The 26,619-nt window shown below is 42.0% G+C and overlaps 1 protein-coding gene across 1 annotated transcript; it reads right to left on the bottom strand.

The window, feature by feature from the left end:
• Nucleotides 1-157: 157 nt before the first annotated feature.
• Nucleotides 158-26,445, bottom strand: NRDC (nardilysin convertase). Its single transcript, XM_065071039.1, has 31 exons — nt 26,048-26,445; nt 21,228-21,552; nt 20,916-20,997; nt 20,305-20,458; nt 18,511-18,584; nt 17,259-17,354; nt 16,212-16,334; nt 15,573-15,630; nt 14,577-14,650; nt 14,323-14,392; nt 13,843-13,920; nt 13,296-13,416; nt 13,159-13,217; nt 12,513-12,567; nt 10,111-10,215; nt 9,723-9,846; nt 9,170-9,256; nt 8,441-8,560; nt 7,633-7,684; nt 6,435-6,585; nt 5,971-6,098; nt 5,463-5,625; nt 4,332-4,363; nt 3,902-4,040; nt 3,389-3,436; nt 3,004-3,056; nt 2,343-2,426; nt 1,344-1,434; nt 925-1,041; nt 592-681; nt 158-375 (listed from the first exon to the last, which is right to left on the bottom strand). The coding sequence occupies exons 1-31, from the start codon at nt 26,365-26,367 to the stop codon at nt 178-180; spliced, it is 3,471 nt and encodes a 1,156-aa protein (XP_064927111.1). The 5' UTR covers nt 26,368-26,445; the 3' UTR covers nt 158-177.
• Nucleotides 26,446-26,619: the final 174 nt, after the last annotated feature.

The raw sequence follows: 26,619 nt of genomic DNA, 5'->3' as shown, positions 1-26,619 counted from the left end.
TGGGAAATTAATGAGAAGGGGTGGCTGGAAACTTTCTTGAGGAAAGCTTCCTCAGTAGCTGAGCGGACATCTTCATCCCACCTGCCGCTACAGCCCTCTTTAATAAAAACAGGTTTGTAATGTTCACGTTGCAGAAAGCAGCTGTACTACGCATCACTGCAGAACAAGATGTCATTTTTATTTTAGTATTTTATGGTAAGGGAGAACATTCAGCGTTGATGTGTAAGCTTTGATATCCTTGATGGAGGTCACATCAGTCATCAAAGAAGATGGGGGCAAGAAAATGAGATGAGGTATTTCACCAGATGAAGAATTCTGTGCTTCTGAGGCAGCTGTAACCTCTGAGTCCCCTTCATGTTTTCCATATCCAACCACCTGGAAAAAAGTTTCCAAAAATAAGAGAATTGGCTCTAAGCTTCTAGAATTTGGATCCTGTTCAATATTCATCTGCCCTAACAATTAAATACAGACACGTCAATCCAATTCCAATGACAGTAAAAATCAGAAATGTAGAAGATATGAACAGCAATGTGGATAACACATTAAGCGTTAGATTAGGGAGCTGGCAACACCGAGCTGCCAAACACTCACGTGTACGCTCAGCACTTTTTTCTTGTTGCTTCTGTGAGCTTGGAACCAGGTGGCCAGGTCTGATTTGGTAACAGACTTCAGAGCTTCAATCTGCAACCCACAGGAATGAGGTTTAAGCAGCGCAGTGATGAGGCCATTTTGAACATAAACACGGTTTCTCAAGAAACTATATCCCATTAGATAAAAGAACCTTTTAAAAATAGCATGTAGCTTTAGAATCAGTGTGTCACCAGAGCAAAAATCCCCCTATTTACGCTTTGCATTTAAAACTGCTGCAAAAAGGGACATGCAAGTGTTCTTTTTGGCATCACTTAATGACAAGGGACTACCGACCTCCCGGGCAAGCCTGTCGAAGAGATACTGCTGTGTCACAACTTCATTCCAGTTCCTGTCCACTTCTTCTCCCAGATGGGAGTCTTCACATTCTTTAAGTTTTATCAAAGCTGTAACCTACATTTGGAAAAAAAAATAAATTAGTTTCATAGGATTTAAAACTTAATTTACTGTCTTATTCACTGAAGTTGAAAGAAAACCCAGATGACCAAGGTAGTCCATTGCTCTCAAACTTAACTGTAAACAGCCAGAGAGCAAATGTTTAGAGAAACGACTGCAGAATGGAATAAGAGATGGGATATAAAAGTGAGTCCTTTCTCCTGAAAAAGCTCAGAACTATGCGAGACGGTGTCACCAAATGCTCCAGTTTAGGTGCTGGTTAGCAGTTCAAGGCAGAGCTTTTCAAGATCAAGTTTTACCTGGGTGCTAAAAGCATCTTCAGCTAAATGCTTGATTCTCTCTTCAAAGCAAGAAAGAAACTCCTCTATTTTCTTGTCAACCAATTCAGAACTAAAAGAGAGGTAGTTAAAGAATTAAATCAGGCAGGAAAAATAAAAACCAAGACTGAGGGGTAAAGTAGAACAACCCGCAAATCATGAGGGAGTGTTTGGGACAGGCTCGCTTCCCTCCCCACAGGTAGCTCACACGTCTGAAACATTAAAACCTTCACACATGACATAGACCTCAGGAAGGGAAGTGTCAAGCAAATGTAAAACGTGGAGGCAGCAGCAGCACTCTGTGCTAATTAAACTTTCAGTGGCACAGTATTATTTTTCTTAAGTTGCATATTTTTCATATAACCCTTCAGCTTTGGCAGGTCAAACGTGTAGTTCACCCTGGCTTTGAACAAAACCATAATATTGTTCTGTCTGCTGAAATGGGCCAGAGGAAGAACATCTCTCCAGGCTTTGCTTGGCAACAGGCTGAGCTGTCCCAGCAGAAGCTCTTCCGAAGGGCAGTGGGATATTTCCCTCAGTCTCTCCATTACTTTCCCTGTCAGTCAGGACTCCTGCAGTTTGAAGCAGCTTAAGGCTGTTGCTTTATTTAGGTGCTGTTTTTCAGTCACTGTGTTGCAACTGTCTGCAGTGTCACAAGCTGAGGCCACGACAACTCTTCTGACATTCCCTTTGGGCTGTTGCATAACTCCCCTCATCAAACTACAAAAAAAAATCCCAAATGGTGCAAAACAGGCATGAACACTTAAAGGAGAGCAGCCCGAGCAAAAGCAAATGGAAGTCAGCTGTGACCTGATCTAATGGAACAAGCAGAAGATAACGTGAAATTCTTAGCAATAACTCTTCAGCTGAATACTGCATAAGGCCCTGCTGCCCGAGCATCTGCTGGGTGGACACGGTGCAGTAAAGTCGCAAAAAATGGGTGCTAGGAGTGGTGACAAACAGTGACAAGGAAGCACTTACTTGTATTTCGTTGCCTGGGTTGCCACTGTGACCGAGAAGCCAAGAATCCCAGAAGTATTCCTGCAGGTGGGGTACACGTGGTAGCTTAAAAAAAAAGGGAGGGGGAACAATGAAGTCATTCCACAAGCACAATTAAATTGTCATTTACAGGACATGCTACAAGTTAAAATAGTGTTGGTAATTCAGAAAAAAAAAAAATATCTCATCTATACATTGTCAATAGTCTTATTTCCTTTATTTCCTGCGTTGCTGCATCATTTTGAGGAAATCCTTTAAGGCTGGCAGAGTGTTTGTGCTTGCGTTCCTGCAAACTAATTCATCAGAGTGACAGACCAAGAGCTGTGAAAAGCTTGTGGCGGTTTCCTGAGGCAGATGGGCGGCTGCTCCGCACCACAGAACCACTGTGAAAACAGCCCTGGGGAAGGGGAGCTGATCTAGGAAGTGGAAGGAACAACTTTATGCTGAATAATTTCAAGTTAACACACCAGTAGTAGATGCAATTCTTACAAGACTCAAAAGCAGCTTGGCTGCAGCTTGTATGGATGGCTGCTCTCCGTTTTGATGTGTTTATGTTGCTGTTTCCATTACAATAATGGAGGAATTACTGTGCAGGGAACAGCAAAGGCAGGTGTGGAGGAGCTGCCATCCATGGGGAACTCACCCGAGGGTCTGCTTGGTTCTCAGGAAATCAAAGCATGGCTCTTCCATGAGCATCTGAAACAGAGCACAAACGTGTTACAGCAGAAGCGACACTCTGTGGCCACGCCGCAGGCTCCGTACAGAAACATGACCACCACATGTGGACACAAGGGAAGCGCTGCCTGTCCAGCTACACCCGCTGCACTAAGATGTCTCAGTTTCTGAGCAGGTGCCTCAGAGAACCATCTGCCACACTGTCCATCACTGCAGCAGTTGGGGGATCCTGTCCCAGACACTCTCAGATTCAATCAGAGTGAGCAACAGGGATCTGCCATCCTGCCCAACAGCCTCATCTTAGCTCCAGGCACAATGTTTTGATGAGTTAGGAGACACAAACACTGACTTACCACAAGCAGCTCCATCAGGGTATATTCCCTTAGGTTCCTGGCACCTGACTAGAAAGAAAAGGAAGAAGTTAGGGTGATTTCATGGAGTTAAATGCAACAGTTCAGACCAAGGTGACAGCTGTGGCACTAAATTACAAATCGCAGCAGGGACAGCTGGAAAGTTCCATTTTTCTGCAGAGGCCTCAATATGGCCTCAGGAGAGGAGAGAAGCCCAGCCCAGGTCTAGCCCAGGCCCATGAGATCAGTGGCGAGGACACCAGGACAGCCCCGAGGCACAACCCCAGCGATCAGCATGAGTACAAGCCAGAGGGGAAGATGCCGCTTTCGGGGAACCCCACATGCTGTGAGACCCCCCCCTGGATTTTGCCTCTGGAGCCCCAGGCAAGTGCTCCCTTGAGGTTACAGTGCACTCCACAATGTCCCTGTCCAGAGGCGGCTCTCAAGGCTGGGACATCAGCACAAACAGCAGCTACTGGAGGGAACAGGCCAGCACACACTGAGCTACCACATTACCTGGTAATAGACTGTCACTTCGGAGTTGGCATCACCTTTGTTGAGAGTTTTCACCTTACAGAGCAGATGTGTGTTTGGCAAATCCACCACTCGGAACTGAACAGGGCAGGGATGGACCAGGGGAGAAAACTGGAGCTTTCTGAGGGAAGTACAGACAGCAAAGAGTCAAACACCTGCTCACATCTTAACCAAAACCTATAAATTAATTACACCCAGACAGACATTATTTTCCCCTTCCCCGAACCAGAACAATGTCTGCTTAAATTGCCATGATGAATGGTCACATCTGCAAACACCGGCAGTGCCGTATCCAGGAGGGGAGAAGGTAATTTCTGCATCACTCCCACCCTGACCCCTTCCTCCAGAAAATAATCTTAGCTTGATTATAGTTTCCACATATTGAGTGGTGCAAGAGTCAAGAGATACTCACTCAACAACATAATTCAGAAAATCCTTTGCTTCCTAGGAGAGAAAACAGAAGTGTACATTTTACTTGGAAGATTATCCCCAACCACACACCCAGCACATTGCTTGAGAAAGCAACACCCAAGCACAGAACAGCCGAGCTCTGCTGTGCCACGCACACCCCTGTCCCCTCGCCTTATCCCGAGGCCCCTCCAGGCACCTCTGCACTGAGCTGCAGAGCAGAGTCTTCAGGCCGTTTCTTGCACTGTAACTTCTCCAGTAGGAGAAAGCAGAAGCCAGAGAAACAGCATCAGCCGTCACAAGGAGGCAACAAGGCCCCTCTCTCGTGCATCAAGCTGGAGTTCTGGAAGGAAACTCACACAGAAACTACAGCAATATTTTGAATGAAGATTTTTAGTAAACCACTACTACATTCTCAGACCTCTTTCTGTCCCACAGCTCAGGACGGAACAGCTGACATGACAAGACTCTGACGTCTCAAAGGACATTAGCATTTTCTCTTCAGGAGGCTTGAAACAGTTTGAGGACAAACACCACCAGCTAAGACACGTCCTGGCACAAATCATCATCGCAGGTTTCTCTCCCACATCCCGCACAGGCACTCAGCAATGACACAGGGCTGAGCCCTATTACAACCCTCTCTTAAAAAGCCTGACAGGACTGTGTGTGACCCAGTCCCAGGCAGAAGACTTTGATGAACACTGCAGGTGTTCAACAAGAATGAGGTTTGATCACACCACACAGGCCATCAGATTTACAGGATAAATGTACTTTGAGGGAAGCCTTCCCCTGTGGCGCCACCATGACAATTTCTCAGTATCAAATATATCAACACATCAAACAATATTATAAACGGGCAGCAGGGGAAACAGGTTATGGATGTATTTCCATCATATTTTCCCCTCTCTGCAGTTTAAATCCAAATTCCTGAATCCCCCAAGACTCTGCTCAAGCTGTCAGCTCCCCAGCAGCTCACCCAGATGGGCATTCCTGGGCTGTCAGAGACGACGTGAACCTCTAGATGCCCACACAGAAGAGGCACCAGCTGGCAGGTGAGCGCTAGAGTTGTGGTGACTGTGCTAAAGCATCTTAAAAACAGATTTGAATTTGTGTCAGCTGCTGAAGCTGTACTTACTCTGCTTGTGAAGTTTCCTTGTACGAGACCCTCGACAAAGAGCTGTGATTTGAAGGCCTTAACAAAGGATGAGAGAGACTCAATGGAAAGCCCGTTCATCAGCGTCTGGTATTTATCTATCATGGACCACCTGCCGTGTTCTAGAATCAGGAGACGCACATCCCTACAATGCAAAACAGAAAACAAAACCAGAGGCTGTCAAGAGCTGTTTAACGTAAGAGATCCCATTTTTGACTCGGGATCGTACTGGAGACAGGGATTCGGTCCCCAGGAGCGCTGCTGTGGGCTGATCCTGCCCACCTGCTGTCAGCTGCAGTCGCTGCAGAACGGCAGCTCCTGGGTGTCCAACCTGTCCTGCATGGCTGACACGCTGGTTGCAGAGCTGCTTGAGCTCTCTGAGCCACAAGCAAACCCCAGCACAAGCCTCCAGGAGCAGCGATTCCTGAGCCCTTCAGCTCAACCCCAACACTCACTGTGCAGCCTCTTCTTGCCCTCGCCCAGAACTCACTTGGCCAGAGTGTCAGATTTGATGAGGATGTTGAAGTACGTTTTCTTCAGCTGCTCCGTGATCATTTCAAAAACCGCTGGAGTAAAGCTGAAGTCAGACAAGTAATCAATGATGAGCTGAAATAGAAGCTGTAAAGATAATAGTTTTAAGTGAGGTTTTTGGTTTGTTTTTAAAAAGAACAAATTTACATTTAATCCTGTATAATAATTTTTTAAAAATAATCATCGTTTGGTCAACATAAGAGACACACGGGGTTACTAAGGAACATTCCTCAACTGTTAGCCGTTCTTCACTAAACACTTCTACACCAAATTACAGTCAGTTTTAAAAAGACACCATTTTTAGAAAGTGAATGAAATAATCTCAATATCCCAAATCAATAGGAATTTCCACATTCTACTGAAACAAACCTAGCCAGTAACTCCACATTTCTGTATTAGATATTCCAGTTTTTCAGTACTCACAGGTAGTTTGTGATTGAATCCTTTCACCCGAATGACTAAGCCGTGCTCTCCAGCTACTAATTTGTACTCCAGCTGAGCAACATCTGCTTCATAAGCTGGTTCACTGAGATTGTGGGAAAGGATGTTCACAAATGTGTCGAATAAAACTATGCTGGATGGAGAAAAGGGCAGAGGGTTAAAAAGAAAGAAAAAAATGAAGGAATAGAAGAAAAATAAAAATCAAGTCCATTGAGTTCGATGGTACACACCAGAAGTTGTCTAACAGAAATCAATACTTGAGGAAAATGAGATTCAAAAAGAAACTTTCAACAAACCTGGAAATACAGAACGCAAGTTTCCCTTTCTCCAGAAAGTACACGACATTACTTAACAATTATTTTAACATTCAACTATTCTTTGCAACGAGTAAGATTCCAGCTTTGCGTAACTGAAGATCTCAAGGTAGGAATGCAATGCCAACACTCAAGACATGGAATTATCACAGCAAATGAGATTATTACACTTTCCATAAAGGAACAGGAGATGATAGACGGACTCAGTTATGCTGAGGACTTGAGTAATGAGATGACTATTTATCAAGGTGAAAAAATAATAATAAGCTACAGGGTGTTTCAAAATGATAGACCCAATTTCAAAGCAGTGTGGCATTTCACAATGGCAACGTTACAATTACACCAATATTTACAAATTATTAAATGAATTACCAAGTTTTAGTAACCTTTTTATAGTGGTAAGAGTTTCATTCAGGGGCAGTTCACGGTTGCAGAGATACAGTGACTGCAAATCGGGCCATCATTTTAGAACACCCTGTACAGCAAATCAGGCTACACAATGTGGAAATTACAGTCCGTGCTTTCAGATTTGTGTTATTGCCTGGATTCCAATTCAAAGTCCAAACTAACAAAGATGGAAACAGATTTATAAAGGCTCTCAGCACTTCCCTCTGGTATGTGTGCTGCTGCTGTTATTTTTTTCAAAACTTGCACTGGGGAATAACACACCATGAAACTCCTCTGCACCTGTTTGCTACAGTGAGGACTTGCTGCAGAACCACCCTTGCCAAACTACAGATAAAACCGTACATGAGAAAAGGAAGCCTTATTCTATTCCAGTTCAAAATGAATCTCTCTTTATGGTTTTTCACTAAGTACAGTAATTTAGTTACTTGCAAGATAAGCATAAATAATGTATTCCTTACTTCTCTGCAGACTGCTGTATCAACGGGGAGATCAGATGGAATCGAACATAACCTGGTGGGGAAAAAGAAACTCAAATGAGCAATTGTAGAAAAAGTGACGGCGTTCTAAAGCCAACTTTATTTCCAAGAGGCTGTTGGTCACAATTTGAGTCTAATGAAAATGGTTGTTCAGCTATAAGAATATTGCTTATATTAAGTCACCATCAAACATCTCTTTTTCACTCCAAAATCTTCCTGCAAAAATCCCAAATATTAGAAAACACAAAGCTGTGCTTTGCAGAATACTAACTCAGATGGTGTGACCAATATAAATGAAAAAAGACAACTCCACAAAACATCTGTTTAACAGACACTAAAAAGGGTGACATTCTGCTTGAAAGCAGCAATATATTTTCCACATTTGTCTCTGATGCAGGTGATATTTTTCTCTTTCTGTAGAACAGACTATAGTCTCCTCTAATTAATGTGGTTTTTTATTTTCAAGCCCATGTCTCAGTACCATATTCTGTCTGCCCAGTTCTGTCTGTCCAATTCTGTCTGTAGTCAGACACATTCAGAAGTCAGTATATTTCAGTGACTCCAGTTTTAACCTGCGGTATCAGCAGCCTTTCTTTGTCACAAGGCAGTTTATCTGCTTCTTTTATTGTAGGTAATAAACATACTAAAAGGACCAAGGACCATGGAAGAGCTGAGAGTAAACACAGAGTTTAAATAGTGAACACTATCACTGGGTTATTTGCCTTCAAACAAATTCCAGCTGATAAAAACAGGGACTTCCTATTCTTTGGAAAGCCTGGACACATTTTACCTTTTGGGATTTTGAATTTATCGTCCTTCCTGTACCAGAGACAACCTTGTTGTGTGCTCAGGGTTTTGACTGGATACTCTGTCTCAGGGCAGTCAGCAACTTTCAAAGCAAAGTCCGTGGCTGACAAAAAGAAAAACCAAACCCAAACCAGAAGTTAGCAGATTTCACTGACACAGCCAGGCTACATGCAAGAAAGTCTTCAAGATTATCAGTAAAATACATTTTTCCCCTCCCAGCTTGCTAAGTTATACAGGATAATCCTTCCCTGGACCCAAGGAACATTTCTTTTTCAGCTCCACATCAGAATGGTGGCTCAGAAACAGGGCAGAAATGGTGATGCTGCATTCCACCCAGGATACAAGTTCTGCCTTTATTTTCAATGGGCTTTGGCAACAAAGCTAGATGGTATGTAGATGCTTTCAAAACCCGCTAGATTAAGCAAATAAAATTGCTCTTCTAGGGTATCCAGGGCTTGGTGTGAACTCTGATTGTGTGAGGCAAGCTCTGTTATGGCTACAGGATCTCTACATCTACACTTTAGAAAAACTCTGTTCTTATAAATAAAAGTATATTATTAGTAAACAAAATTCAGGTGAACAGACCTCCCATATTTTTTAACTTGCAAAACCAGGTTGATGTTCAGATTGAAATTAAAGATTGTTTCTAAACCACAGAAAATTCTCAAGTAAATTAATGGCAGAAGATTTCACACATGCTCAGGTGCCTTACCTATGTATTTGTTTTCTTCTGGAAGGTGTAAATCCTGATTTAACTCGAAGTCACTGGCCCATAAATCAATCCAGTACTTGTCAATATCTATTAAAAAACATGAAATGTATTTAGTTCAACAGGAAGGTAACGCTATCCTGTTTCTATCTCAGCTACTTCCATGAGGATTTGCAGTACAAGTTTCCTAATGTCACCTGGCTCATCATGACTCTTTCTAAATCCCTTCCTACCAACTCCCCTGGAGCAGGACCCAAGCAGTCCTATTCAAAAGTAAATCAAGGCTGCCTGCAGCAGTGACCCAGCTACCAACACACCCTGCCCTTACTCATTTGTGTTCAGGACCTGAACAGCAGGGATCCCTGTAAACCAGGGGGTGGGAACCAACTGACACCAAGGAAAGAAGAACAATTATTAAGTAGGACAGAGAATCTGACTAATGATGAGGTCAGTGAAGCACTGAGGATTCATTTCTCTACTTCATGTGATTGTATTTTGTGTTGTCACTCCTTTAAGATCTCTAATGAGTGGATCTAAGTTTGTGCTGCTCTTTTACCTTCCACACTGTACTGCGTTCCAAACCACCTCTCTTTGAGGTGACACTGGCCTTCGTTGGCAGCGGACAGCAAAACGAGGTTGGCTCTCTGAGGAGTGAGCTGGTTCAGGGCATCAGCAATGATCTGCAAGTTCAAGACAGTATTTCAGTTCAAAAGCAACTCTGGCTCTGCCTGACCCAGCAAAGACTTCTCAGTCTGAACATATGAAGAACAAGACACAACAAGCTTACAGAAAAATATTTGCTTTCTGAGTATAAAAAGACTGATTCAACAAAGCCTGTGCCTATACTATGGCTAATGATATGCCTATATACATGCCTACATTATATAGTATGCCTATATTTTCCTTACATCAAAACATGTAATCAGAGTTCGAAGAGTGTTTACCTCAGGCTTGTATTCAAACAAGAGCTGGTCTCCTGTCAGAAAATCCTCCTTCTGAAACAACTGCATGTTCTCACAAAGGCTTTCCACATAGTCAACAGGATCTGTCTGCAAGCAAATATGTAAAGCTACTTTTCACATCATCAGAAAAATAAAACACCAACATTCTGTTCTGAGAAGAGCTTGACTGGTCAGATATGTTGAGCATGAGTTGCATGCTCTGCTTCTTACAGCATTTAGCTTTGGTGGACTCCTCTGAGAATCCTCAAATATCAGACATCATCTTTATAGAAGAAATGGCCTAGACCATGTGTTTACACTCATTAAAGGTTACAGACCCAGCAGAATGCACTCCTTGCCTCCCATGAACACGAGCAAAGTCAAACAATTAGAGATTTAAAGTGACCTGGAAGCTGGAAAGAGCAAACAAGGAGCTGCTGCTGCATGAATATCACTGGTTCTGCTCCTTTCCCAAGTTCTCTGCTATGATGTGCAGTGTGAGGAGGAAGATATTCTCCCACTTTGATGTGAAAGTATAGACTGCCTTTTAATTGTGTATGACTGCCCAGTGAAGCGCTTCTTGCTGAATGGTTTTTGGTTTGAACCAGGCACCATCATACCGTACAGGTTGTGGGTCCAGAAGCAGCCCACATTTCACCTGAAAAGAGGCGAGTTTGACACATCTTTGTCTTATAAACACAGTGGAAAACATGACCAAGAATTTCTTAAGACACTGTACACCTGAGGAAACAACCTCTCCTGCCATGACTAGGTCACTCACCTGTCCCTCAGGTGCACAACCACACATATATGTCCCTGTTCTTTGCTTTCCGAGTTCAATCCCTGCACTGTCAGTAATTTCTTAATGAGCACTCAAAATCAACCGGCCAAATAGGCAGGACTCTTAACAGAAATAACTCTTATTTCCCCAGTGTACACTCAGGTGTTTTCTATCCTTACCTGGCTTGATACTGGGAAGCTGGAAGTCTATTAGACTGGGAAGTCTGTTAGAGCAGTAACAATTTTAGGGAGCATAAAATTCTAGCTGGGAGTAATTAAAAGAACCAAGAAGACTAATAAGAATGGTTCACGACTAAATAGCTTCATTTTGATGAAAAAGTCAAATTTCAAATTGGACAACCTCTGTTGGCAACAATTAAAGACAGAATAATAAAACATATTGCATGTAGGGCAACAGAGATTAATTCCTGTTATGTCCAATACACTAAATAGCCATCCATCACAGATTCTTCATTCTTCTTTACTGTTCTGGGGAAAGCTTTTGTTAGGAGAAGATGGTCTGTTGTAATCTCATAACAGTTGAACTTTGTTAACAAATTCGTAAAACCTGTTTTCCACTAAAAAACCACCACACGACATTTAACAAATGAACTTGTAAATCAGTGTAAACTTGTTCCTACCAAAGAAATCCACCGCTCTGTTATCTATCACTGGGGTTGTTGGCAGCGGTCCCTGGTGTCTGTATCACTTGCAAATCCACTTCTGTTATTCAAAGGCCACTCAAGACACTCAATATCCTCCATATGCTATTTCGAAGGCAGAGCTACAGATGCAAGGATTTGCTAAAAATGACATTTCTAACATCCTGATGCTCACAGCAGACTGGCAGGTCTTAAAGAGTGTCTGAAAATACATGGAGCATCTGGAAAGAGAAAAACTCCACCTTCAATATTTCCTATTTTTTTTTTTGACTCTCCTTCCTGCATCTGTGTACCTTAAAGAAACCAACTAACCATATGTGTAGTATACAGACCTGTTTTCCCAAAAGGAACATTTTAATGCTATTAAAAAAAAAAACAAGTTACCTAATAAGAAACAGAACGTGGTTACATGCAGAGACAGTAAGAAAGTCAATGAAGTGAGGCTTCTCAAATTATCTAAATTGTCTTCCCTTCTTTATCTTTAATAAAAACAAGTAAGATTTTTTGCTAATTGCTATTTTGATAAGCCATGGAAGACTTGACACGAACCCACACTTAACTGCGTAATGTTGTCCCACCTTTCACACAACGCGGCTTTTCTGTGCCCAGAAATCAGCAGTGCCAAAACAGCTTAAAATAAGTGAAATTAGGCAAAAATATTGAAAAAGCCCAAACAATTTGCGGAGCACTATTAACGGGCACAGAACTTCACACACAGGGGTCTAGTGGTTAAAACTAAGAAAGAGCCTACCTACCAGGTGAAGAATGAAAAAAGTAACATTTAATTCTGTTAAGGAAAAAGTCACAATATTTCTCTGTGTAGAATACCATTTTTTTTCAGCAAAATACAGTCTCATTAAGTACATAATTTGTTTCTGGTTGAACTTTGAAAATGTGTTTCAAAATTAAAAATAAATCCTTTTTATGGTTTACCCATATCAACACTAAACAGTGAATGAATACCTGTTCCTGGTAGTGAAACTCATTAGCTTCAATCTTCTGGATTTCTTCCCATATTCTGTAAAGAAGTAAGAAAATAATAGAAGTGCATTGTCTCCATTATTCTGCAACTTTTATCAAGAATCTGAAAAAAAACAGTCTTCTAGAAAAGGCACCAAGGGTGAGTTCAGTGACTCATTCAGAAGCCGGTGGTACACACATTCTTTCCATACAAAAGGGCATTTCTCAATTGGCAGAAAATTCTGCTGTTTTCTGAAGAGACTTAATTACAATGAGTCAAAATCTGGTCCCAAATTAACATAAAGGAGAACACCATAACATCACAGTCCTGACTTCCACAGACTTGGCTCAACAAATTTACTTAAATAAATGCAAAACTGCATCTTACAACTACACTAGTTCAGCTTACTAAAATTAGGAATCAGACCACAATAAATCTAACTAAAAACACCAAGAATCAAGCATAAACATTTAGAAAATTAGTTGCTAAACTTTTAAAATGGATACATTTCCCATGCAGACAAGCTATACTACTTCACTACTCAGAGTTCACGCTCTAGTAACCCCATAAAAAGTGCAAACAAGACAAATAAAAGGCTAATGGAGAAGGACAACCTCACAAATACCTGATGTAGTGGCAAATACTTGCCTTTTATCTGGCCCTCTTTTCTGCAGCATCTTCACATACTGAAATACAACATGGGCCACCTGCAGACATAAAGGAACAGATTAATTTTTCCAAACATTAGCAAAACAGTAGGAAAAGCAAGTTGCAGTAAACCATACCTCGTAGAAGTGCTTGTAACCTTCATCAGTCAAGGTCACAGAAATGGTGAAGATGGAGTAAGTGGAGTTCTGTTCAAATCCTGTCTCACCATTTCCTCCATATAATGCAAGAGCCCAAAATCTATGGATGAGTTATAGGTACTTATTAATTAGTCATTTCAGCTTTATTTGAGCTTAGTAACAATTATAGCATATCATAGCTTTACTTCAATGGCTTTCAACCCACTTAGAGTTTACGCAAAGTTTTTCCAGTCAAAGAACCTCAGGACACAGAATTTAAGAAAAACAGTGAAAAAGCTAAGTACCCTTTTTAAAACCTCTTAAAGATCAGTCACAGGTACTGCTGATCCATGGAACACAGAGCAGAAGCCACTTATTTCTTACTTGGGTCTATCGTCAATTTAAAGAACATCACTACAAAACGCTGATAGGAAAAGGCAGACTCGGCCTGCTTTTATACATATAGAAAATATATGTACACAAAATAGTTTGCCTTTATTTTAATGATAACAAAATATTTAATAATTATGCTCTAAAAAATACACACTTTTTCCTAAGGAAGGAAAGAACGCTGCCTTTGCCTTCATGTCCCACCAACCAGGAAATATAATGAAGAGGTTTCACCCTAAAAGAAAATTTGAAGGACATTAAATGCCAGGAAGTAATACATTTCACAGAAAGAACTCAAATCACTAAACAAATGACTAAAATATACATTGTCTGTTTCTTCATGGCAAGTTTTGCATTTTCAGGAAGAACTAGAATAATAAACTAAAAATGTGGGAGTTCAGAACATAATGACTGATTTGAGTCAGTGAGGAATGACACTGAATCAGCTGTGTACCAATTCCACTCAATTTATAACAGGAACCAGAATTGCATCAGTTTCATTAATTTAAAAAAATGTTCCCCTAGCTGAACCAAAGTAATCTGTAACACAAATCAATGAGATTCTTTGGTTTGTTGTGAAAGGCAATAATTATTAACAACATAAATGTCATAGAAGTAAAATGCAGCACCACCATACCTGTAATGCTGTTCTTGCGGTGGAAGTGCCCAAGTGATACTCAATGAATGAATTTTCCTGATTGGAACAACTGACCACAAATAAATATATTGAATATAAATGATTAGACATAGATAAGGAATTTTACATCATGCAGAAAGAATGGTTAAAATGTATTCAGGACCACAGAGAATTATTCTACAAAGTACCCGGATCACACAGAGGAAATACGAAGCTATGTATGCAAAACATTAAAACAAATCCATTTTACTTACCTCTGTAAAGCTTGTGAAATTCTGGTGTGTCAAAAGGCTGAGTCAGGTGGCCAAAGCTGGGCTTGGGTAAACCACTTGAAAGCAAAATGAAAGCATGATGTTACTGGCAAGGACTCAAGGCTAGACTGAGATAATCACAAGACCTGAGCACCCCTATCTCTGACGTGACACCACCAGAAAATGACCCTCCACAAAGGCTGCAGCCCAGGGGCAGCAGTTGACCTGGGATCCACACAAAAGAGTCATTACCCAAGATTTTGATTCCACATCAACTCCACCCTCTCCATCGTCCTGCACGGTAACAATAAAAAGCTTGCTTTCCTAACAGGAGAGAGCAAAGCCAAGCACAGTAAAAAACTTCCCAGAGTTGGCCCTGGATTCATAGAATCCTCATGGATTTTCTTGTGGGAAGGAGGAACAGGAAGGACACGGGTCAGGAGAGACAAATATGTCTCTGTATGGCATTAGACTTTCAAACGTGCATTTCCACGCACCACGGAAATAAACATCTTGCAAAAAGAGAAAGGGGAAATAAAATGCTTTTTAAGTCTGTAAAGCTTTTGCAGACCCACTTTTTAGACAGCACAGTGGAGTGAATTATTAAAAAAATAGATCGAGTTCTAACCAGCTGCCACCCTGAGGACAACACTTAAATTCAAGATATGGTCTTAATTTATTTTGCTTCTAATTATGTTTGACATAAAGCAAAGATAAGAAACGTAAAATTATAATCTAGGTTTGAATGATTTATGATAAAATCAAGGTATCAGTACATATTAAGCAAACACCGCTGCAAATTAGCACCACACAGTTTGCAGGCTAAACAATTGTTAAGCATAAAAAAAAAAATCTTCCTGAAACAATTAATGCCAGTTTTTCATTTCCAGAGTTGCCCCTTCCGTTTTTCTTCTCCAGTAAGGGGTGTTTTTTAAAAACAGTCATTTTAAGAACAGATGTTATCATACGTAATGCCTTTTAAGATCAAAAGAATCTTACTTATTTGGGATCTCAGAGAAGATTTCCGTCACCCACTTTTCCAATGTATCCAGTGTTTCTAATAAGGAGAGGAAAAAAATAAAGCCACAAATGTAATTTCCTGAAGATCTAAGACAAATACTCTATCTCAACAGTTTTAAGAGGCTGCAAATCAGTGTATTTTAAAATTGCAAAGTTCTAAATTATAAGCTTCAAAGCTGTTGGTTTGAGCCAATTCTTATTATTCACTGAACTCTATCTTTGGTCATAGGTCTGGTTTTGCATATGCTGCATAATCTTGGGCTGATACGACTGGGATTTACAGTTCAGTAGCACATGACGTTACTTGAAAAGGGATTGTCAACGTAGGGATCTACAAAACTACCAGTACTTGCTAGACTCATTCCATCCCTCTACGTCCAGAACACACAGCAGTATTCAAGAGTTTCAGTTAAAAGTTTCTCATGAAGTAGCAGTATGACAATTAACACAGCATAATTGCTGAAGTTTCATTTGGAAACCAGGCTAAAATCTACATATAAAAACATCCTGCAGGACTGGACAACCCACTAAAACGGCTTGGGCTACAGCTGAACTGGTAACAAAAGCACCACACCAACAACAGCAATGAGCCTGTTTTTAAGGAACAATTGATGTTACCTTTGGATTGGACAACTAAAGTCATATAGTGAGCAGAGTAATGGCGCTGCCAAAAGTCCCTCAGCCTGGTGTAGGTATCAATATTATTCATTTTGGGCTCATGTTTGAGTGTATCTGCATTACCTGTAAACATTAAAAGGTGGTTAGTTATCTAGACACTGGTTACATCAAGATCAGATACAGTGAGAATTTCTTTTCCTCCCCTGGCACTGAGTCTAGTCATACTAAGCACATTAAAAATACTTAATAGGAATTTAGAGTTAAGAGAATGTTAACTGAGATTTATCATCTTCCAATTTCTAGTTTCTACTGTAAGGACAGTTGATATATCTCTAACAAGGGAGGACAGAGTCCTCTTGCATTATCAGACCACCCATCCCGTGCACTGCACAGCTCACTGCGTGTTGCCAGCTGTTCCCTCACCAATGAACTTGCACAACAGGAAAGGGAAAAGAGAGGAAAATATGATGTTCAGTATATGTCACTACAGAACTTTATAAATCTACATTTTAAAGCTGGCTAACTCTATTACCCATCACACAGCAATTTACATGCTCCCCAGCATCACAATGGTGAGGGAGCCAGAACTCTGTATTGACCAGGAGAGGAAGGACAAATTCCCTTCTGCTCCACTCACATGGCTGTGAAGATCTACTTCTGCGAGTTCAACCGTGACTTATCTACTTTGAAAAGCCTCCTTGGACACAAATGCAGAAACACTCTCTTTTTCCAGGAAATTTTAGTATCAAAAAACAAGCTTAAGCAAGACCTGGATGACTCAGAGAGCACCACCTTTACATTAACAGAAAGTTCCATGATTATATGCCCAGAGCAACCCAGCTCTAACATCAGCAAAGAGCAGTACCAGAATGAAAAGTATCTTAAGCAGACAGCTGCTTTTATTCCCAAGCACTTTACTGTAAAATAAATAACTGCCCTAATGCTTCCGAGCAGGGCTAGTGTTTGCTATGATAAAATAGCTCATGTTAGTGCCTCTTCTAAGTGGTTAAAAGTTGATCACCACTTTATAACAAATTCAGAACTTACCCCAAAAAAATTTTTTCATAGGATGTCCAGGCTTGGCAAGACTCCCAAACAGCATCTCCTTTCTGTTTGCATCAGAAGGTCTTGCTAGCTGATACTCTGTTAATTTAGAGAATTTGCAGTGGCATGCATCAAAATCGGAGGTCACATTCCCACAAAACAAAGCAAAAACCCCAAGCAAACTGAAAAGGAGATGTACCCCACCGCTGGAGACTGAAATAGTTTTAATGACAAAGTAGTGAAATAGGATAAGAAACAGGACTTGCTAGCAATAATGAATGTAAGTCAAGAGAAGAGGAAAACTGTAGCTCATGCTGAGAAGCACATAAAGGGATAAGGAAGGGAAGCATGTAAACCCTCATCTTGTCCCATTTGAATGTTCTTAATTTGATAAATTTAATGTGAACACAAGTCAGTCAATATTCTACAGACTTAGGCCCAGTAAAAAGGGCCAGAGAGCAATTACAAACCTGTTTCTTCCATATATCACATAGAACAACTTCTAGCCTAACAATGAAATATAAAATTAAAAGCCGAGCAAGATAGTTTCCAGAAATGCAACTTTACAACCAGTTTACACTGATCTAAATATGGGATTCTGCCCAAATCAAGAACTCAAACTGCAATTTCCTGCTACTGTTTTTGCTGCTAATAAGAAGTATGCAGAGGAGAGCTGTAAACTTATTATTTTGGCTGGGTTAGTCTGCAGCCAGTTCAACAAGCTGACGCAGTTTAGTGGGCAGCTCCCTACTTCAGTGTCAGTAGCAGGGAAGGAACAGATCCGCACGACAAAGGCAGTAAACTGGCTTAAGCTGTTGAAAAAAAACACACCTTAACTCAAAGGCGGGTCCTTGTTTACATTGACACTTAAATAAAATTCAAAGATCATATCGCTCAGTTTTCCTGGTCAGAGGACAGATGAAGAAGACTTGGAATACACATTTGAACCACTTATATCTGCCAGTAATAGTTTTTTTTTCTAAAACAGGTTTTACAGGCAGCCTAGAAATATTCACAGCACACTAGAAAACAGAGTGAACTCTCCATTCACTTCTATGCCAGGTTCAATTTCCTTCTGTGAAGCAAATTTGTAGTTATTAACGTGTTAGAATAAGGAAACAAGCACAATGACCTCAACTTATTGTATTTACTCCACAGAGAGCTGGAGAGAACACTGGCCCATGCTGGAGCCATAGGCATGTTGTTCACTATTTCTTTAAGAAGATGGGCTAAACACACAAAAATGTATTCTTACCACTGTCTACAGCCTCAACTTCTCGGTCTATTGCATCCCTGATCATTAGCGGGTGAATGAAGAATTGTGCCCACCTACAAAACAGAAAAATTCTTATGCTTTTCTTCAGTGTCTATTAAATCAGGGAATAAAACCACAAGAGTTAAAGCCAAATCCACTATTTTTAGTTTATAAGCTTGTCTTACTAAAAATTATGTCATTCTTAACTGTACTGTCTTAAGGAAAGATCAAAGCCAGTTTTGTGATAGCATCAAAAACCAAAGTGCATAGAGCAGGAATGAATTGGTTGGATACAGTCGGGTATGCCTCTAGTGGATGCAGGAGCATGTGCCTTTGCATCCTAAGAATGATCACACCAGAGACCCATCTGGTCTGGTTGCTGGCTCTAACTGGGACCAGTATCAGATGCCTTAGATGAAATCCTCAGTTGTTCACTAGGAGCAATATGTCCACAGGGAAAGTTTCTTCCCAACTCCAGGCAACAAATTATTGCTTTATGTCCTGAAACACAAGGTATTATATCCATTACAATTTTATTATCTGTTTTATCAGTCAGTGTTGATCACCTGTACCCATAGAGAGCAGAGCAATGGAAAGGGACAAATCTGCAATGAATGGCAACTTTGTAGAAGGTTGGGAATCTAATATTTCTGGTTTATTTGTTGAGTTTCTTTAATGATGCACTGAACTTGCTGAAGCGAAAGGTTAGCAGTAACACATTGCTGACAGAGTTCTATGGCTACAGGAGCCATTAAGCTAAAGACTATTGAAAGGTGATGTCTTTCAGTTTCTTTAGATCCACAAGTGCTTGAATGAGCAGGAATCATCAGCAGCATCCGTTCATTTTCTTTGTAGGAGATGCTGTTCTACAGAACTCATAACTTCTGTTTCTCCTCCACTAAGTGAGCTGTTGTGACAGACCGCAATTAAGTTCTTTATTCCTCTGCACTTTCAAACACCTAAAAGCTGGGCTAATCTGCAAATGAAAGCTGAATTTGGCCCAGTCAAGTAAAATTTAGGCAATACTTGGTAAAATGCACAAACACTTGCTCTTGGTATCATCGCAGAAATGTATTTTGATCAAAGTAAGTTCACAGTGGCGTCTGCTCCCTCCTGAAGTATTTTGCAGCTCCAAGAATTCCCAGCTGGCATGCCCTTATGAGCCAGTAATTTCCTCTCCCTGAAGGAAACCACGTTAAGAGTTGGAGCCCTGTTGTAGTAACATATCCCACACCAGGAAAGAGTAAGTTAAATAGTTTCTGGCAAAAGATACATACTTGATTGAATAACCTGGATTGAGTTAAATGTATCCTTCTGAGGCACACATAACTTTAAAGGCTGCCCTGCCACCCACTTCGATGGATTAGACTTGGAACAAAAAAAAAAGAAAAAACCCCACACACTATCAGAACAGATATTTCAAAGGATGAATCACTGGGATTCTGAAAGCACGTCCCCTCTGAACAGCTGTAACACTGCATAAAATTTCTCCTGTCATCAATGCTACTAGTTTAAGGGTGGTAAAACACTCAAAACCTACGTGCATTAGGACTCACACGTGGATCCTAAGTAATCACACAGCAGCTATACAGGTGCTATCTCAAAAAGCAGTAAGATGCCCAAAGGGAAATCATATTTCCTTATATCCAATATCCTCTGTGGCAGCAGGAATACCTGTGGAAGTTCAGTAACAGCCTTAATCACCCCAAAATGAAGAACTGACCAGTTACACCTGACCTCCTGAGGCACATACAAACACTTGCTAGCACCTAATCACCGTTTCTATGAAGTTACCTATCCAGCGCTTCTTTGAAGTATTTCCTCTGCACATCGAACTGGAAGACTGTCCGCTCACAGTCAGTCGAAGCATTGTCACTGCCCCCATGTTTCTTCAGAAATGCATCAAACCCATTCTCATCTGGGTACTTCAAACTGCCCATAAAAACCACTGGAACAAAAATCAGCAAAATTACCAAGATTACATTAATTTGGTATTCTTAATTACAGCTATGGCAACCCCTCTGCAGCACAGAACCGACCCACAGTTCCTATGCAGAGACTAAGCAGCAACAGATGACAGAACCTGCTGGATAACCAGTGTAATCTGTAGCCCCAGCCTAGTTTATAAAGCTGTAGGTAACATGCCTCCTCCCATATTCAATGGATAATGAAGAATGTTAATATATGTTAATGCATAGCCAGCCAAAGGGTACAAGATACCTTCTCACATATTAAGAGATTGTTACTCAGTATTTTTATAAAATCACAAATTCATTCAACTAATGAAACTAAATCCTGGGATAGCTGAAATAGGAAATGATGCTAAAATATTACAGAAATTCGGGGCTAGACAGCACTCATTTTGCACTGAAGCTGGAGAAGATGACACAGGAGCAGATACATACTGTGTTCCAGGAAGTGTGCTAATCCCGGCAGATCTTCGGGATCGGAGAAGCTGCCCACAGCAATGCAGAGGGCTGCTGCAGACTGGAGAAAATACAACACTCAGTAAAAGCTGCTTCAAGAAACACTTTAGGAAACTGGCAGGGGGATTGGACTAGATGATCTTTTGAGGTCCCTTCCAATCCCAAACATGCTGTGATACTGTGATAAGATAAATCAATCAGGACGGGCACAATAAAAAGGTCTAGTCTGGATGCCTAATCACAAGAAAGCCCTCTCTGTATTTTTTTCACCCTCCAGCTTTAAGTACATACCTGTTTTTCTGTACAGCCTCTCTTTCTTGTCTCTTCCTTTTCAGCTAGCTCTTCTAATTCACTGTCATCAGGATCATTGAAATCCTCATTATCTCCATTATCGTCCTCGCTGTCACTCCCCTCGTCACAGTCCTCCTCATCAAAACCTTCTCTACCATCTTCAATCTCAGCTCCAGAGTCATCATCCTCTTCATCACTTTCCTCTTCAGATTCATCATCATCCTTGTCTTCCTCCTCCTCCGAAGATAAAGCAGCTGGGGCACCATCCAAGTAATTAAAATCCGAAATCAAAAGTGCACATAAGCCATTTTGTAGAGTGATATACCTAGAAGAATAATTATTTGCAATGAATACACTCATTTCCCAAATCTGAATTTTCAGAATCATAAAAATGTCTGTATTTCCTGCAACAGTTCTGTGCTCTTTAACTGAGATTTCCTAATGAAAATCTAATGGTGGCTAACAAAGTCAGCAGTTTTATAGTGCCAAAGTAAAAACACTCTTCTGCTATTCAACAGCTGTAAGAATAAGAAAGTTGCAATTCAAAGCAGTAGCAGAAGCCCTTCTCCCCAGAAGGTCAGCAACACTAACTGAGACTTTTATTTCTCTCTCTCTAAAATATTTAAGCTGCTAGCACCCGCTCTGAGGAAACTTCACGTACTTGGAATAGGCAAACCCAAACTTCAATAGTTTGTTATGCTTCTCAGGCTCTTGGAAACAAATATTATGCAATAGAATTAAGATCTTAGTCTTTGCCTCTAAATAGGCCCCAGGGACTTCATTTTATTTTATTAATGCTTTCTATCAAATGGTGTCCACAGATGTAGGAGGCATGTGTTAGAAAGGACAGATCTCCTCTGCAGGCTTAATAAAATAAGCCACAGTGAAGAAGCGATATACACAGAGCTTATACACAGGCAATTTTTATATATGTATGTGTGTATATATATAGACCCACAAGTCCAGCAAACATTCTACAACTTTTCAGACTGCAGGCTGCAAGCACCAATGCTCTGCAATATTCATTTCCCATCAGATCTGGAATAGAGTCACAATTTGTCAAATTAGCCAGCATAGCCCTCCTGGGAGTTCACACTGGCTCGTACACCAGGCGCAGAAAGGAAGAAATGCTGGATCCAGAAACTACTTGAGCCAACCTAAGAACTAGTGTGATAGAGACAGGTGGTACCTGATCCCAAAATGCTGGTGTGAAACAAACTCATGGTCACACCCACACCCCCAGAAAAAGCTGAGTTACAGAGCATAGAATTATACAAGAGTTTTGTTGGAAAGAACCTTTAAAGGTCATCTAGTCTAACCCCAAGTTTATAGCAGATCAGGACACTTTGCAATGTGGCCGCTGTTATAATTAGGTAGGAGAAATTTCAAAGCCAGTTTAGGGATGTTGTGTGTTTTCCAACTCCATGGTTCCCAAAGTTTCTCACATGTTTCCTTCGTGGTTATCATTATGCAGTTTCAATGTTTCCAGACAACAGAAACACGTGTTATTATCAATATTCCAATTCAAAATATTCAGTCAGTATCAATTTTGCTTTTTATTAGAGCTGCAGGGTACCTGCTACAGCTCTGCAAACCACAGACCTGCCTGGAAACAAATTACTCCAAGTACCTCTCTCCCAACTGAACTGCATGGGAGACATATTTGGGGGAAAGGCGTAAAGCAAGTATTGCAACAAGAGTTAAGCAGCTTGGAGACAAAGAAAAAATCCCACACTTCTTGGACTACAAGTCTATGAAAAAAACTAAAGAACAAATGTTTAATAGTTGTGTTATTTTTCTGAATTATGACAACTCATCCAACAGAAATTGAGAGCACATACTCTGGGCCAGGGTTGCATAATCATTAACACACCCATTTCGCTTGCTGCGGGACCTGAGCAGTAAAAATCTGTTACAACCAGAAGCACAAGTGCATTTTTGCGTGTTCAAACTACAGCACATTGTGTATAACTTGCAGAGGTGCTATGACTAACTGCAGCAGGTACAGACAGCACTCGATCCATGTGAATGTCTGGATACAAAGTTAATCATCCACACACACTGAAAGCGATTCTGTTTGCATCACATGCATATGTTGCTTTAGGCAGCTGCAGCATTTCTGAATGCACAATAGGGGTCCTGAAAATAGATGCCCTGCACATTCTGGCACTTCAGCCCCTGGAGTGCAAGAACCCCAGACAAGTTGACTTTGCTACAGCATGCCTTCCAGCACATCCACCTTCTTTCTTCTCCACCTCCGCATACAGCTGTCGTCTTCAGGTTTCCACAGCCCATAAAGAGCGTTGGCTTCCCAGTGATTGAGAGATAGTCACAGAAAGCAGAGCACAGAACAGTGCTGGCCTTCCAGGAGAAGGATTTGCCATAAAGCTGTTTCACCAGGTGTATCCAGTAGCTCTTGTTGATCCTTTCCACATACCTCCATTAAACTAATGAAGCAGATGACACTAATTTTACATTACTCATCTTCAGGCTTCTGGGTGTTTCATACCAGGACAGAAAGCACCCAGTAGTGAGGCAGCAATTAAACCAAGCTGCTGTGGGAGACTCTCAGATTTCACTTCAGGAGAATCTAGAATAGTTTAGGTTATACTGAGCAGAGGCACCAACTGGCATAGGTGTTCTTTACTTTTTCCATGTTTCAGTCCAATGGAAAAGGACACGTGTAATCAATACATAAGTATCAATTAGTATGCAAAACACTGGACAAAACCCGCAATCTCTCAATGTAGCAACAAAAGCAAGAATAGTCCAGTTGCTTTTTTGAAGGACTGTACAGCATTGATACAAAAAAGGTTGAAATAGAAAAGAAAATTCAAACTACTTAAGTTGCTGTTTAAACATGCTGGACAAGTTTAAGCAGGATTGTTGTCACACCAAGTTTGTTAAAACAATGATAATTGTTTAGAAGTTAAGTAAATACTGAAATACATATCAATGCAGAGTAAACACTTAATATTTTAATTTCACAAATTACCCAAAACCAGCAACACAAGCCCATGATACTCCATATATGGATAAATTTAAATAAAACATATATTTTAGTAAAGACAACTACCCACTCATAGTTCTAATGAACAAAACCAACTTTGAATATGACAATAATTTTTGTCCCAACAAACTCACTTTTGAAAATACATTTTGCAATCTGTCAGAACTCTCTTGTTTTTATGATCACTGTATTTGAGAAGATTAAACTATAACATTTTCCACTAAATTAAGTTTGATGTCGCCGGACGGTCACATTAAGCCCACTGTGACTGGTCTGCAGTATACACCATCACTGATGCATGAACAGAGGAGAAAGCGTATATGCATCAGCAAAATTTACTTAGGAGGTCTGGTACATAGTTAGCAGACACAGGCATGCTTTACTTCCAGCCACGTTGAAGTTCTCCCTCCTAAGGGTAATGTTTGTGTCTGTTCTGCACAAGGCTCACTTCCCACACATGGAAATCAGCCTGAAAAGATGTGACTCTCTGCTTCCAACTGAAAAAAATCCACTAAGCACAGAGAGCAGGATTTCTGGAAGATTTTGGTATTAGTTTATCTTACACTATAGCAAACACACCCCCAAATCTCTACAGGCACGGAAGGTTCCTGAGCCTCAAAACAAATAGCCGGTGACAATTTGCAATGGACTTCACAAGCTTTGGTGCTGTGCAACCTCGGGTAACAAAGGCAGAAGTTTCCTAAGCCGACAGTCCCTGTAACCGTGAACTCTGCAGGAAGAGGAGCCTCCTGCAAAGTCGCAGTAAGTAACCACCAGGAGTAAGAACACCAGGAGAGGCAGGCAGGGATCTGGAGAAAGCAGAAAGGAAGGTGAAGAAGGGAGGGAGCAAGGTTCTCCCTAAGCCAATGGGCAGAGTCCTCTTCAGGCAGCCAGCAGGGAATTTCACTGTCAGCCAATGTCACTGCAAATCCAAAATTCAGTTCCAGGCTGAGGCAGATTCTCTCCTGACTGCACAGATTAGACGTCATGAAGAGTAAAGACAAAAAAAAAAAAGCATCTCTAACAAGGGCTGACTAATCTTCTGCCTAACAGAAAGACCTTATAACAGTATCCCTTCAGGAACGACTGACTGAAATCTTTTGAAGGGCTCAGCCTCCGCGGGTCGCTCTCAGCAGACTCTGGGCTGCGCTCAGGGAAGGTTAAACCACAACAAAGGGTAATCCTTCTTACCACTTTAAGGGATGTTACTCAGAAATATAAAAATGAAGACACAAGGAAAACAGCAGCGTAAAAGTAATTTTTGTCTCAACTCACAGACATATTTGTGTGAAAACTTGGAAGCTCAGCTAAAACGGGAAGACTAACAGACTTTTTCTAAGCTGGTATCTGCTCTGAAATACTTCAATCCCATTCCACGCTTCAGCTTCATGCTTTTGGAACGGAGATGCCTGGACAAGGGCTGCAAACTAACAATTCGGTATCTCCGTGCCTCGAAAACGTAGTGTCACAGCACAGCCTTTGAACAAATACTGATTTTTTCCCTCTGTGCAGCCCCAAGCCTATCACTGAGCACAAACCAGACAGCACATCTTGACAAGAAACACATCCGTGAACCCTCCGTCTCCCTTTTCCACAGTCAGGGGCGACTTCCCCGCTCACCACGAGCCCGACTTGGAGCCCCGGGGCTGCCGAGAGCCCGCTGAGCTGGGGCGGGCGGCCCCGGCCCCGCACCCCCTCCCGCCAGCCGCGGGGCGGCCCCAGCCCACCCAGACCCCGGCCGGGGCGGCCCCAGCGGTCTGCCCTCTCCCCACCCCGCTCTGGGGGGAGGCTGGACGCCGCCGGCCCTCACCGGTACTGCTTGGGGTCGCTGGGGGACTTGACGATGTCGGGGTCGCCGAGGTTGGCGGCGGTAGCTGCGTCCCCGCGCTCCTCCTCCTCCCCGTGAGGCGAGCGGCCTCTGGCGTCGCGGCCGCCCTCCCCGGCCTGCTGTCCCACCGCCAGCTCCGGACAGCTGTAGCTGGATGTCGCCTTGTTCCTACCGGGCATGGCGGCGGTGGCCCCGCAGTACGGCGGCCGGGCAACGGTACGAACCGTCCCCTGCAGAGCCCGGGCCGCCCCCGCCCGCACCGCTCGGCCGCTCCGTGCGAAGGCGGCCGCGAGACTGCGCATGCGCGGCCGCCGGCGGCCACCCCCGCCCCGTCGCGAGCCCCGACAGCTTCCGCCGCACGAGGAAGTCGCAGGGGCTGTCAGCGACGGCGCCGTAGCGCGCCAGTCAGCGCCCTCCGCGGTGCCAGCTGGGGGAAAGGGACCAATCGCGGGCCCGCACTTGGTGGAGGGGCGTTATGATTGGTGGACAGGATGTTGGTGGTGGAGGGGGTGGAGGAAACTATAGATGGGGAGAGAGAGGGAGGGAAAGGCTGC

Source organism: Columba livia, chromosome 8 (assembly GCF_036013475.1).
Source record: "Columba livia isolate bColLiv1 breed racing homer chromosome 8, bColLiv1.pat.W.v2, whole genome shotgun sequence".
NCBI lineage: Eukaryota > Metazoa > Chordata > Aves > Columbiformes > Columbidae > Columba > Columba livia.
The sequence above is the reverse complement of the archived record's forward strand: the minus strand, read 5'-3'. Positions and strand labels throughout refer to the sequence as shown.